Below are 13115 nucleotides of genomic sequence, written 5' to 3'. Positions count from 1 at the left end.
AATCGCGCACACAACAAATTACTTACATACAGAGTCAAATCGGTCTGAGGATGGTTGCAACGAACAGTTGCCGTACTAGAGTAAGAAAGGGTAAGTAGCTGTCGGGTCCGATTCTGGTCGGGTGCGCATATAAGACGAGGACGAGTCCTGCTGGTAGGCAGAGAGGCAGGTAGGGCTTCCGAGGTGTCTAATAATTTTTCGGCGGGGGATGCAGTGAGTGATGTGGGTAGGTGGGCTTTTGGAGGGGAAGAAAGCGTGGTGGGGTTGCGCTGCTGGTGACTGCAAAGTACCTGGACTTACTGGGTTGGGATCAGGACAAGAGTGTGTACTGAAGAGGCGCAATGGAGGTGCAGTGCCTGAAGTGTCGGTAAGTGAGGCGAGGTCAAGCAGAACGGGTATCTTCTTGGTCCCTGCCCTCCTTGGACGGGGGTTTCAGCGAAGCCGAGGAAGAAGAGAAAATGCGAAAATTGCGTGCCGGGGTGACGACGCGAATGAGATGATGCAGGGTCGGCGAAGAGCAAGGCTTCGAGCAGTGAAGCCGGCGGCAACAGGCAATGGCGGCGGCGAGATGGGCTCTTTGGTGGACAGTCTCAGTCGCAAGAAAACCAGAGTGTGTGCTCGGAGTGAGTCCCGTTGAGCGCCTGAACGGGACTTCGGAGAAAATAAGGCCAAGGTACCGTACCTCTCAGGTGAGCTAAGGTAAGGTGAGACAGGGAAGTTACTGCGCGGTATGGTATGGCCTAAGGACGCTGATTAAAAGCGGAAGGCGTGACGGCGGGGGGCAGGAAGACAAGGGCCAGAGGGGAGGGGATGGGATGTCTCAAAGAGGGAAAGGGCGGATCTGGGAGTGATCTCTAGTGCGATTGTGGTTGGGACCTTTGGTGTTAAGCAGCCGGTGTTAGGCTGGACGTGGACAGCAGGAACAAGCCTGGGGGGAGAGGGAGTGCGTACCGCTACAGCCTTGCTAGGAATTGCTGCGAGCATGTACAGCCGTGGTACCCTCTGCGAGCGGATGTTGTACACTGCACACTACACTACGGATACACTACTGCCCAAGGCAAGCAAGATGGGCGGGACGGTCAATGGAGGCGTGACGAGGGAGGGAGGGGAGCAGGAGCCGGGGGGTGGGACAGACAGGGTCCAGCGAAGATACGGCGGGATTGGGTCACCATTTTTCTCCTGCAGGGCCTCGTCCGGGAAGGGCAGGCACCTCCAGCGCGCGACGCGAGTGTGGGTAGTGTGAGATTGGGACGGAGGTTGGCTGAGAAAGGGTGCCGCCGTGGACGGGAGCAGCAAAGTTCGACTTCTTGGCCGCGACCGTTCACAAGAGGCACGCCGGCCGAGATGAAGGGGGATGGATATAACGTACCAACCCGTGCACCGCCATGCCAGCCGAGAAGCGATTGCCCAGACAGACTCGACTCGAACGTATTCAAACCTCGAGGTTTGCGCTGTGAGAATCGGGACAAGAGCGGCTGCATTACCCACTAACGGGGCCTAGACGTGTCTACCTGACCTCATACCTGATAACCCCCATCGAACCGTCGCCAGAAGTTGCATCATTAATCAGCCCTTTCCAATAAGGGTCCGTCCGGCTGCCTCTGTCAACATGTGCGCCGCTTTCCCACCGGCACAACCCACCAAAGGTACAGCCTACAGCCACGGTACTTGACTTGCCTTAGCACCCAGCAGCCTCCCCCCCCTTCCACGCACGGCTGAAGCCCAAGGTGCTAAAGCAAGGCACCGTGGTAGTTAAAAGCTCGGGGCAGGGAAAGACTGCTGGGAAGAACCCCCGAGCCAGCTTGAGGCGGCAGCGTTATGCCTCGATACAGCATTTCAACGCCGATTTACCTGCATGAGGCCGGCCTCTGGGTTAGCTTGGCCAGGGCAATCGGTTAGCTCATCCACGAAGAAGATGCCGCTTAGGAACGGCAATATGTCAAGGTGTGGAACGTTTCTTCGCAGGCCTTCCAGAGCTTCTAGGGCACCTCTTTTACGCTGCCGCTGCCCCTGCCGCTGCTCTGGGCGCCTTGCTTAAATCGTGGAATATCCGCCATGTCCGCAGAACCAAAAGTGTGTCCTTTGTCAAGTGCTGCCACATGTCTTCTGCAGGGTGGGCGCAATGCCTTGACGTTTATCCTATCACCTACCGCGCTTTCCTACGGTCATCAGCTACTTCAACTGGCTTGTTGCTTTCTTTTCTTCAGAGACCATTCGTCCGTCTGCCAGCTACACCTGCTCGGGTTCCGACGATCCTTCATCCATCCTCCCTCCCTCGGATTGTCTTACCATGGGTGTTGTCTGCTCGATTGCAATCTAGACCTTCAGGCTGTTCCCACACTGACCAACTTTTCGTCCAAAACCCCCCCGTGTCCACGTCATGAAGGTCCGGCACGAGCCCCCGGGCGTCAGCAAACACACATTTCAGCCCGAAGACCCCGGGTTGCTGGCCACTTGACTGCGAACGACTTGACAGATACACACCACCGCCGCCAGCCGCACTCGCTCCTCATATCGAACAGCTTCTAGACCGAAGAGACCGGCCACGGGGTTGTGGATCTAACTACCGCCGTACAATACCCGTGAGCACCAACACGAGCTACCCCTCATTACCTAGCGCCTCCCTGTACCTCCTTCACGATGCGAGAGCGCTGCCCCCTGCATTGCAAGTTTGGTGTTGTGTCTGGCACTTCTAGTCACCAAGAGGTTGTGATCAGCGTCTTCCTCCGTCTCCCTCCGTCCCCCTCCGGCTTTTTCTCATCATCTCAGCCGGCTTGGCTCCTCTGCGCGCTTGCAAGTGTCATCTTGCTGGCGTTTGAACCTCACTTGCTCCTACCTTGAGCAGCGACCACCCGCTAGTAACTGGGTTATAGTAAGCAGGGCGGCGACTTTATGTCCTTCTGCGATGCTCTCATGCCATAGTATTCTAAGGGAGGTGGTGTGGTCTCAACTCAGAGCGAGGATGACACTTTCCGATGTCATAGCAGCCGGGTGAGTAAATTGATTTTGCACCCGGCACTCTCGGTATCTAGTCCGCATCTACCCCTTTCCAGCCCCAGACCTCACTTACACCCATGACCTCGCCTACTTAGCTTGTCTGTGCCCAAACGAGAGCGAATATGATATTCAATAGTCTACATCCAGTGTCTCGATACGTTCGAGCCCACCATTGAGTGGCACGATCTGACCATGGCGTGTTGCGGCAAATGCCATTCACTGCCACGGAAATTTACGACAAAATATGCTCACCACTCCACACCGATAGGAGGGCCCAAATAAGGCAGGAGGGATGAAGCCAGAACCAAACCCGGCGACCCGAAGCTGGTAGGAGAGATGGGAGAAGCAAAAAGGAAAGTAACGAGGTGGGGAGAGGACGGAATGCAGGGTCCATACCCGTTCAACATCTTTGACGATCTGTTCCTGATTCAAGCCTCTTAGCCATGCTCAGAAGCCATTGGATGCCACTCGCGCTGGCCGGGTGGCAGGGGCCACGGTGAACAACCGTCCCACACCGCTGCAGAATCATCTCAGAACAGCCTGGCGACAGAGGCTAGATTTACTCGGCAGCGGTTGATACCCCACTCCCCACTGCTTTTCAGCAAAGAAAAAGGATTTTCTTAGCCAAAAGGCTGGGTTTGGAGGTGCTGTCCACCGTCCTCCGTGTTATGGAGTTTCCGTCAAGGTGGTTAATGGTGAGGTGGGGCGGGGCAGCTGCATATGCACTCTGGGGGGGCTGGAGTTGGTGCCTTCCCACACGTCATACCGCACATGGACGTCATCGGTGGGTTGCACTGCAAGGTCTACAAGGACCAGGGTGTATCGAATGCCAGCCGTCTCCGTTTTTGTTATCAACCGTCCGCGACGACAGTCTCAACAACCATCAGCCCGACTTGACTTCACACCTTCACGGCTATCTAATCGACTGACTGCAGTAGCCTGGAAACAAGCGGCCACGACCCAGTGTAGAGACGGTGCGCTATTATCGGAGCTCTCTTTTTGGGATGCACTTGACGCTGGAGCCATGTAGCGTTGAGGCTCTGCTGCTACTACCAGCAGCCGAGCGTTGCGCCTGGCGGAAGACGACAAAATCCGGCCGCACGGGACCGTAACGCCAGTAGACTTATCCGTGTTTTACGGAAGCCCACTCCCTTGACGGTCGTGTGCAGTTGTCCGGAAATCGGCATGCTACTAACTGAGAACTTCCATCCCCACGAGTCCTGTCGGACCCACCATCACCGGACCCATGATTTCTGTCGCTCACTCGCACTGATGGCTCTCACCAAGCCAACTCGCATTGCATCTCACATTCTAGGCCCTGTAGAACTTCGGTGAACCAAGTGATCAACAAGCAAATCTGCGCAACTCGCCTGATGATTGGATCGGCTGGACCTTTGATGTCACGCATGCGCCAAGCCTATGGAGCGAACGGCGAGCCAGCAGACGGAGGCGCTGACCTGAACTGACAGAGCCTTTTGACTCCTCCGCCCAAAACTTCGATCGTCGCATGAGTGGAGGGTTGTTGGGTATCGCACAACCAATGGTCAATGTACGGTGACATCTTCCCGTGCTTCTGGAGCTCCTCTCCGCTGCCATACATACAGGTTCACGAGGGCTGTTCGGTCCACGAGCTTTGACCCTCACGACAATGTAGGCACACTGCTGATGTAGACCGAGAAGAACCAGACTACGTCGATACTCACGGGCGTATGTATTGGTTATGTGCGTTGGAGGTGCTTAGGTAGAGGGCTCGCAGTGACAGCAGACCTGCAGGTTTGGCTTCAAGCTTCAAGCTTCAAGCCTTGGGAAACTCTGTCTCGGTCAAACATCGATTCGGGGATACTAAATGACACGCCGGACGGACGACCGAACGGGAGTCGATTGCTTACAACCTTACACGTTCCTCCACTGTACAATCGAAGTCATGGTCCACATTTCGGTCGGCATCCGTCCGAGTGACAAGGATTAGCTACAGTGATATTTTTTTCTTTCCACATGGCCCAAAATAACATTGGCATACTGCCCATCAAACTTCTGGGCCATCAGACGGGATGAATGTATGGCGGAAAGGGTTATCCAAGAAAATAGGCCGCAATGGCGGCGGTCAGCGGATTGAGAGTGAAATTGGTACGTCCTCGCGGTACAGGACACACTCGCGCTCACCGTCTCATCCCGCGAGCCAATATGCACAGACAACACGAGGTTCCCGCCGGTGCTGCATGCAAGTGCGAGGTGACACTCCCAAAACCTGTTTTTGGCCCTATTATGCGGCCAGTAGTCTCCTCACGCCGGCTTGGCCGGCCGCCATCGCCCTTGGGGTGGGCGGCTTCGAGACGATAGTTCAGATGGTGCCCTCGCCCTTCCGTTGGTCGCATCAGTTGGACGCGCCGTCTTATTGGTCCAGGCCCTTTTCCCCTTAGCCCTTCTAGACGCCCGGGCGAAAAGCCAATGCTTTTGGTTGATGGAAGGAATCGACGGCCATTTCCAGTGGGGTTATTGACATGGCCGGAACCGGGATCACCACCACCGGTCCGGGGGGCGTCTCGGTGCAAGCGGTCACGTGTTGCATGGGTTGCTTTTCTTGCGGGGTTCGTACGTTGATGATTTTGTGGCCTATCATTGACTGCCGGATCCGAAAGGCAGCTACTGGGCAGCCGAGGGTTTTGGTTTCATTGTTTGTATTTAAATTGCTTGTATATTTATTTTCCATTCCTTTTCAGAGTATCATGTTGCGATCCAATGAAGCTGTTGCACCGGCCCTGGTCCGTCCCGCAGTGTTTAATCCTCGTAAAAACCGCAATACTCCGTGCTTGCGGTACGGTTTGTATGCCAAACCAGGGAGGATGGAGCTGCCATCCGATTTCTAGACAGGTGGAGAGCATCTGCATCGGATAGAAGGGGGTTTGCATCGGGCGCCGAATCGCGGACAGAGACGCTCCTCGAGAACAGCAGCTTCGCAGGATCCGGCAAAAAAAAAAAAGGAAAAAAAAAAAGGGACGTGGGGCCCGGCGAGCAAACAAACATACCCTGCAGATTTGGCTGCCGGGGGTCTCGAATAGTCTAACGGTGAAGCTTTCGGTTTCGCTAGGGCTGCGATGATACCCACATCACCGTTCTGAGGAGTCAAGGGGCGCGCGAGCGAACCTCGCCGTCTTGGCGGGTGGTGCAGCCTCTTCTTTGGTGGGAACAAAAATCTTGTCTTGTCTAATCCATTCACAGCAGGACCTTGGTGGCCACGCTGAGCAGCCATGCTGCATCCTGCCAGCCACCCTCGTCGGCCTTTGGGGGCGGGATCCGTTCTTCTGGGGCGCCGGCAACGCCCTCAAATTGCCGGGCTGACCACGACGAGCGGAGTCCATGCGCCTCTTCGTCAGCCTCACCCTCGAACTCCCCGTCTGCATCGTCGTCCGACTCATCCTCGTTTTCCTCCACTGCGAACAGCGGCCACCCCAGGATGTTCCCAACCCAAGAGGCCGCCCCGGCCCTCTCGCCCTTGACCAGCCTCCTGACGGCGGCCTCGTCGTCTTGAGTCGTGTCAAACTCTAGGGACTCGAGCTGCTCGTCGAGATTGACGAAGTCGGGACCGGCAATGTAGTCCTCGCTGTCATGGTTGCGAGGGAAGTATCCCTCGTCCGAGTGGCGATCCATGGGCGTCAAAATCTGGCTTCGGGTGCCGACTCTACTAGCTGACCGACTACCAGGACGACTCGGCCTGGCCGAATGGGTATACGCGCCGTCTACATCGGCGAGACTCCCGCGCCGGCTGCTCCGGCGGCTGGCGAGCTCCCGCTCCCGAGCCAATTCCCTCTCGAACGCCTCCTCCTCCGCGTCCCGCACGCCCGTCAAGCTCGTCGAGCTCTGCCTCGATACTAGCCACGCCTGGCCCTTGAACTCGCGGTTCTCATTCGTGATGAGCGCCCCGGTCCTCAGAAGCCAATCGCTGTCGTTCTGGTCCCTGGCCAGGAAGTCGTCCTTCTCCTTCCTACGCCGCACCGTCGGCGACGTGGTGCCGGAGACGGACTTTCGGTTGTTTGCTTTGCGATCGCTGGCGCCGGGCGTCAGGTGGGTGGCCGACTTGCTCTTGGGGATGTCGGCGTGCGGCACCGAGGAGCGGCGGGCGTTGGAGTTGGACCTGGCGGGAGAGCGAGAGAGCAGGCCTGGTGTGGTGGGAGCCGACTTGCCCTGCAGGTAGGAGGTGCTGTGGTGCGGCGAGGTCAGGTGTTCGGGGAGGGCATCGTCGTCTTGTAGGGGCATCCTCGAGGTGAAGGGCGCTAGGGAGAGGTGGTTCAGGTTTGTGCTGGAGCGGTTCTTCCGACGCGCCTGGTTCGCGTACTGCTTGTAAGCCTCTTCCATGGTGACTCCTTTTTTTTTCGCTTTCGTCTGTCTTCCTCTCCTATCAAGCTCGTGGTCTGGCAGGAGTAGACAGGGGCAATTGGTAAGCGAGAAGCAAAGTAGCAGATGAGCTAGGGTGTTCAATGAGTATGGTTCTACAGGCGGGATGGAGGGGAGGCAAGTTCGGGTGGTTTCGCTTTGGTCTTTATGAAGGAAAAGGGTTGGGAAGCACAGGAAGCTTGTTGAGGAGGGCGGAGAGGACGGCAAAGCGGCCATTGACGGGCGGCGGCAGGGAGCAATGGAATGCAACACCGCAAAGCATATGCGCTAATGGCAAAATCCGGGGCAGCAGACTTTGGCTACCGAGGGATCGGCTTGTCTGTGATTTGCTGATCTGGCCTTGCGGGGGTGTTGGGCGGTGATTGGATGCATGATTACGTAGGTACCTCCTCGGTAAGGTACATGAGGACGCTCGGGTAATGCTATGCGGCGGGAGGTACCGGGATATCATGCAACCTCTCTTGGGGGGGCGCTGAAGCCTCTTCTAGGCCCTTAACCCCTCCCCTCTGGATTGCATGCGCTGAGGTTACGGGCTGGAATGAGCTGACTCTTGCACGAGGTTGCGAGACCTGCTTCATGCGAGAAGCATTTGCGTCGCGTGAGCTCAGGGAACCGCTCAATGGCATGTTCTTTCTGTGTTACACACGGACTAGCCTGAGCAAGATGCCCGATATGACTTGTGAGGTTTGAGGTACACGCCTGCTCCAGCTCGAGGTGCTTGGGAGTCGGAATTGGCCGTTACGATATGCTCCGTTCGATGACTGAAGGTGAATTATTAGGTCTACTAGCCAAGTTAAAAAGCATGCCAGAGGCGACTATCAACTGAACCAAGTGAAAGTGTGGCTTGCACGGACTGTCCCCCCCGCTCCTGAATTTCACAGACGTCCGTCGCCCGCGAGGCGGCCCCGGGGGAGGTGAGAGAGGAGGGAAGAGGGGGGAGGCAGGACTTGGGCCCCGCCAAGGTACAAAAGTACATGCCTGACGGCGCGTGGACTATGTAGGGTACTTTCTTAGTCGTCCCGCCTTTGGGCGGCGCATTGAGATTTTCAGCGAAGAAAAAAAAGAAAAAAAAAGGGCAGTGACGAAGATAGAGCCTACTGAAGATTACGACTCACAACTTTCTCGCGACCGAAACGGCCCCATGAACCCCCGAGCATAAACCCCTCGGCGCAACCACCAGAATTTTATGCTTGGGAGCTTGCACGCCTGGTATCTGAGCACCCGAGAGTCAAGATGCGGAACCTGCGCAACATTCGATTCAGCGCTTGGGAGCAGCAGCAACAGGGCGAGGCAGGCGTCACCGTCACTTCGGCGTGCTGCTGGGACCCCGCCAAAGACGAGCTTCTCTGCACGACTGGCCCGACGGAAGCGAAAGCCACCATTGAGCTGGTGAGGCTGTCGGACCACCACCAGCAACAGCAAATGTGTGGCGCCATTTTTCTTATACTCCCGCCGTTTCTGATTGCATCCCTGTTTCGTTGCGCTACTTTTCGAGCCCTTTCCTATTATTCCCATGTATTGGTTTCCCTGTTCTGTATTTTGACTAGTTCGAGTCTTCCACCCCCTTTCCTTGGTTTCGACGTCGTTTTGTGATTTTGTGTAGTGGTGGCGTGGCTTGTATGTGGCGGTCTTGAACGAGACTGGGGGACTTGAAGGGATTACTAACATGGATCTCGCGGTAGTAAATCACACATCATCACGAGCTGGGATGCGCCGAGCCCCAGCCCGGACCTGCCCGCGGACAGGGTAGTCAGCCTTCACCACTTCAGTGACACACTCACTACTTGTGTCATCCTCGAGGGCGGAGACATCGTCACCGTGCAAGAGGATGACGGCTTTGGCGGCAACTCCCAGGATGGGGAGGTCCAGATCGAGATCGTGGGGTCCATCGACGCCGGCATCGCCGCGGCGCGGTGGTCGCCCGACGAGGAACTACTTGTTATTGTGACCAAGGAAGGGAATGCCGTCTTCATGGGCCGGACGTTCGATCCCATCGCCGACGTGGCCATGACCGCGGATGACCTGAAGCTCTCCAAGCATGTCTCTGTCGGATGGGGAAAGAAGGAGACGCAGTTCCAGGGGAAGGGAGCGAAGGCGCTGCGGGACCCTACGATTCCCGAAAAGGTCGATGAGGGTATTCCGAGTGTAAACGAGGATGGCAGCGCGGCGATCAGCTGGAGGGGCGACGGCGCGTATGTTGCCATCAACTCTGTGGCTGGCGGCGCGAGGAGGGTCGTGAGGGTGTATTCCCGTGAGGGTGTCCTCGACAGCGTGAGCGAGCCTGTCGATCACCTCGAGGGAGGTCTGAGCTGGAGACCCTCTGGAAACCTCATTGCTGGAATTCAGCGGCTCGAGGACAGGACAGATGTCGTCTTCTTTGAGAGGAACGGACTGCGGCATGGGCAATTTACGTTGCGCTGCGCCGACGGGCCCCTGAGCGCACACGAGAAGATCCGGCTTGAGTGGAACTCTGACTCGACGGTTTTGGCTGTTGTTCTGAGTGATAGGATACAGCTGTGGACTACGGGCAACTATCACTGGTATCTCAAGCAGGAGGTGTCGTTGACGTCCGACTTTGCAGGGTTGGCATGGCATCCTGAGAAGCCGCTGCGTTTCGTCGCCGCTACGTCAGGTTGGTTTGCCCCTTTTGGTAGTTAGTTTGTGTTGTACTGACCGAAGCGCAGACGTTGTGAATGTGGCTGAATACATCTTCACCGTCGCACGTGGCTCGCTCAGCCCCCCCAATGACCATGGAGCCGTTGCGGTTATTGACGGCCAGACCGTCAAGTTGACGCCTATCAGGACGGCGAACGTGCCGCCTCCCATGGCCCTCTTCGAGATCGAGTTTGCTAGTTGTGTGACTGACGTTGTGTTTGACCCGAGCAACTCGTTCATGGCCGTGTTGCACCGCAAGGGGCTTGACGTGTACGAGTGGCAGACGAAGGGAGCGCGGTCAACAAAGCCCAAGGAGCTGGCAAAGATTGAGTTTGAAGCCGATGTTTCTACCAAAGTTCCTCTGCAAGTCGCATTCTCAGGGCGGACTGAGTGCCAAGTCCTTGTTTCTAACGGGGGCTTGAAGCTTGAGACCTACGACGTTGAGGCGTCCGCTCTTAGCGCTTCAGGATCCATCCAACTCAGACCGTCGGAGACGATATCGTCAATTTTCAGTTATGAGGGTGATTCAGGGGTCGAAGCTTGGGGTCAGGACCGCTCGGGCAAGCTGTACAAGCTGTCAGGAAAGCAAACTCCAGAGGTGCTGAGTACTCAGCTGTCAACACAGCTCCCGTGGTGCGAAGTTCGGAACATCAACGGAAGGAGTGTTGGCATTGGAATGACCAGGAACGGTCACCTCTATGCCAACTCTAGACAGCTGGCGAAGAACTGCACGTCCTTTGTCGTTACCCCTGCGCATATCATTTTCACGACCAACAACCACTTCCTCAAGTTTGTGCACCTGGTAGACCCGGAAGGTGAGTCGTCCACATCCCCACCACCGTATCTAGAGATGCTAACCAGTTTTTTCAGAGATGGAAGTCCCTGGCGATGACCCCGAGATCGACGAGAGATGCCGAAGCATCGAACGTGGTGCGCGTCTCGTGACGGCGATACCGACTAACATGAACTTGGTCCTGCAGATGCCGAGAGGTAATCTCGAGACCATCTTCCCTCGAGCCATGGTCGTTGCAGGCATCAGACAGCTCGTCGACGAGAAGAACTACGGCAGGGCGTTTGCCTTCTGCCGCACGCAGAGAGTCGACATGAACATTCTCTACGATCACCAACCGAGCCAATTTCTCTCCAACGTGGGCATCTTCCTCGACCAGCTCAGGGATGTTTCCTACATTGATCTGTTCCTCTCATCTCTCAGGTAAGCCCATGCGTGTTCATGACTCGTCTTCTGACAGTAGGTGAAAGCTGACTTTCATCAGGGACGAGGACGTTTCTCAGACCATGTACAAGGACACAAAGCGTTCGGCTAGATCAACCGTCGAGCCATCAGCAGAGACCCCCGAAGCACCCGCGGACCAATCTAACAAGTCCAAGGTCAACAAGATCTGCGACGCCATCCTCAAGAGCCTACAGAGCAAGAAGAGCACGAACCTGCAGAACATCATCACCGCCCACGTCTGCAAGGTTCCGCCAGCCCTCGACGACGGCTTGACCCTCGTCGCCGAGCTGATGCAGGAAGACGAGAAGGTCGCCGAACGCGCCGTGGAGCACATCTGCTTCCTCGTCGACGTCAACCGCCTATACGACAACGCGCTGGGATTGTACAACCTCGACCTCGCCCTACTCGTTGCGCAGCAGTCGCAGCGTGACCCGAGAGAGTACCTCCCCTTCATCCAGAACCTCCACAACCTGCCGGACCTGCGCCGCAAGTTCGAAATCGACGACCACCTCGACCGCAGGACTAAGGCGCTTTCCCACCTCAAGGCCCTCGACGCCTTCGACGAGCTGGCGAAGTACACCACCAAGCACGCTCTCTACCAAGATGCCCTAGGCCTGTACAGGTACGACCAGGCGCGCCACCAGGCCCTCACGGGTCTGTATGCGAGCTACCTTGAATCCAACTCCAAACACCGCGATGCTGGCCTCGCATACGAGACGCTTGAAAACTTCGCCAAGGCTACCAGCTGCTACCGCGCGGCCGGCGTCACCTGCTGGCGCGAGTGTCTCTTCGCCGCACAGCAGCAATCACCCCCACCCTCGGAGGAAGCGCTTGCAGAGCTTGCCTCGAACCTGGCAGACGCCCTCTGGGAAGGAAAGGAATACGCCGCTGCGGCGACGATCCACGTCGACTACCTCGCGTCCCTGGAAACGGCAATCAAGTGCCTCTGCAAGGGCTACCACTTCGCCGAGGCCCTTCGCCTCATCGCCCGCGAGCGCCGCGCGGACCTGCTCCCGACCACGTTCGACGCCGGCCTCGTCGAGGCGCTGAGCAGCAGCACCGAATTCCTCGCGGACTGCAAAGCGCAGCTCCTGTCACAGCTGCCCCGCGTCGCCGAGCTGCGCCGCAAGGCCGCCGAGGACCCGCTCGCATTCTATGAAGGCGAGCGGCCCGGCGGCGCGGGCGACATCCCCGATGACGTCTCCGTCGCGGCTTCCTCCCGCATCAGCACATCTGCGAGCTTGTTCACGCGGTATACGGGCAAAGACGGCAGCGTCGGGACCGTGGGCACGGGTGTCTCGCGTGCGACATCCAAGAACCGGAAGCGCGAGGAGAAGAAGCGCGCGAGGGGCCGCAAGGGAACGGTCTACGAGGAGGAGTACCTTGTCAACAGCGTCCGCAGGCTCGTCGAGCGCGTCGAGGGCGGCGCCAAGGACGAGGTCGGGCGGCTCGTGTTCGCGCTTGTAAGGAGAGGCATGACGGAGCGCGCGCGTGCCGTGGAGGTTCTCATGGACGAGGTCGTCGAGGGGTGCAAGGTGGCGGTCCGTGAGGTGTTCACCGCCAAGGAGGAGGCACAGGAGGCCGTCGTTGGTCCCGACGGGGAGACGTGGAACCCGTCTGGTGCGGACGCCGTGTTGCAGGAGCATCTGGATGCGAGGACCAAGAAGTTGGAGCCGCCTGTTCTCGGGGCGTTCCAGAAGCTGACGCTGTTGGGATCATAGAGTCGGCGTAGACACATAGACACATACGGTGTTGTTTAAGCATGAAAGGGCAAACAGGGGGGTTTCAAAAAAATAGAACAAGATAAAAGAGAATATAGACTGGTTGTTTGACGAGT

The 13115-nt window shown here is 57.3% G+C and overlaps 2 protein-coding genes across 2 annotated transcripts; one reads left to right on the top strand and one right to left on the bottom strand.

Annotated features, from left to right (window-relative positions):
• Positions 1-6210: 6210 nt before the first annotated feature.
• Positions 6211-7350, bottom strand: EsH8_II_000806 (DUF3984 domain-containing protein; the record flags this gene model as incomplete). Its single annotated transcript, XM_083264104.1, has 1 exon — positions 6211-7350. The coding sequence occupies one exon, from the start codon at positions 7348-7350 to the stop codon at positions 6211-6213; it is 1140 nt and encodes a 379-aa protein (XP_083121426.1).
• Positions 7351-8622: 1272 nt separating this feature from the next.
• EsH8_II_000805 (Elongator subunit IKI3) lies at positions 8623-12999 on the top strand (the record flags this gene model as incomplete). The annotated part of the gene is made up of 5 exons (XM_083264103.1): positions 8623-8813; positions 9072-10021; positions 10074-10859; positions 10915-11257; positions 11319-12999. 5 exons carry the CDS (start codon positions 8623-8625, stop codon positions 12997-12999), a joined length of 3951 nt encoding a protein of 1316 aa, XP_083121425.1.
• Positions 13000-13115: the final 116 nt, after the last annotated feature.

The sequence above is a fragment of the Colletotrichum jinshuiense genome, chromosome 2, assembly GCF_051148585.1.
Source record: "Colletotrichum jinshuiense chromosome 2, complete sequence".
In the NCBI taxonomy this organism is placed as follows: Eukaryota; Fungi; Ascomycota; class Sordariomycetes; order Glomerellales; family Glomerellaceae; genus Colletotrichum; species Colletotrichum jinshuiense.
The sequence above is the reverse complement of the archived record's forward strand: the minus strand, read 5'-3'. Positions and strand labels throughout refer to the sequence as shown.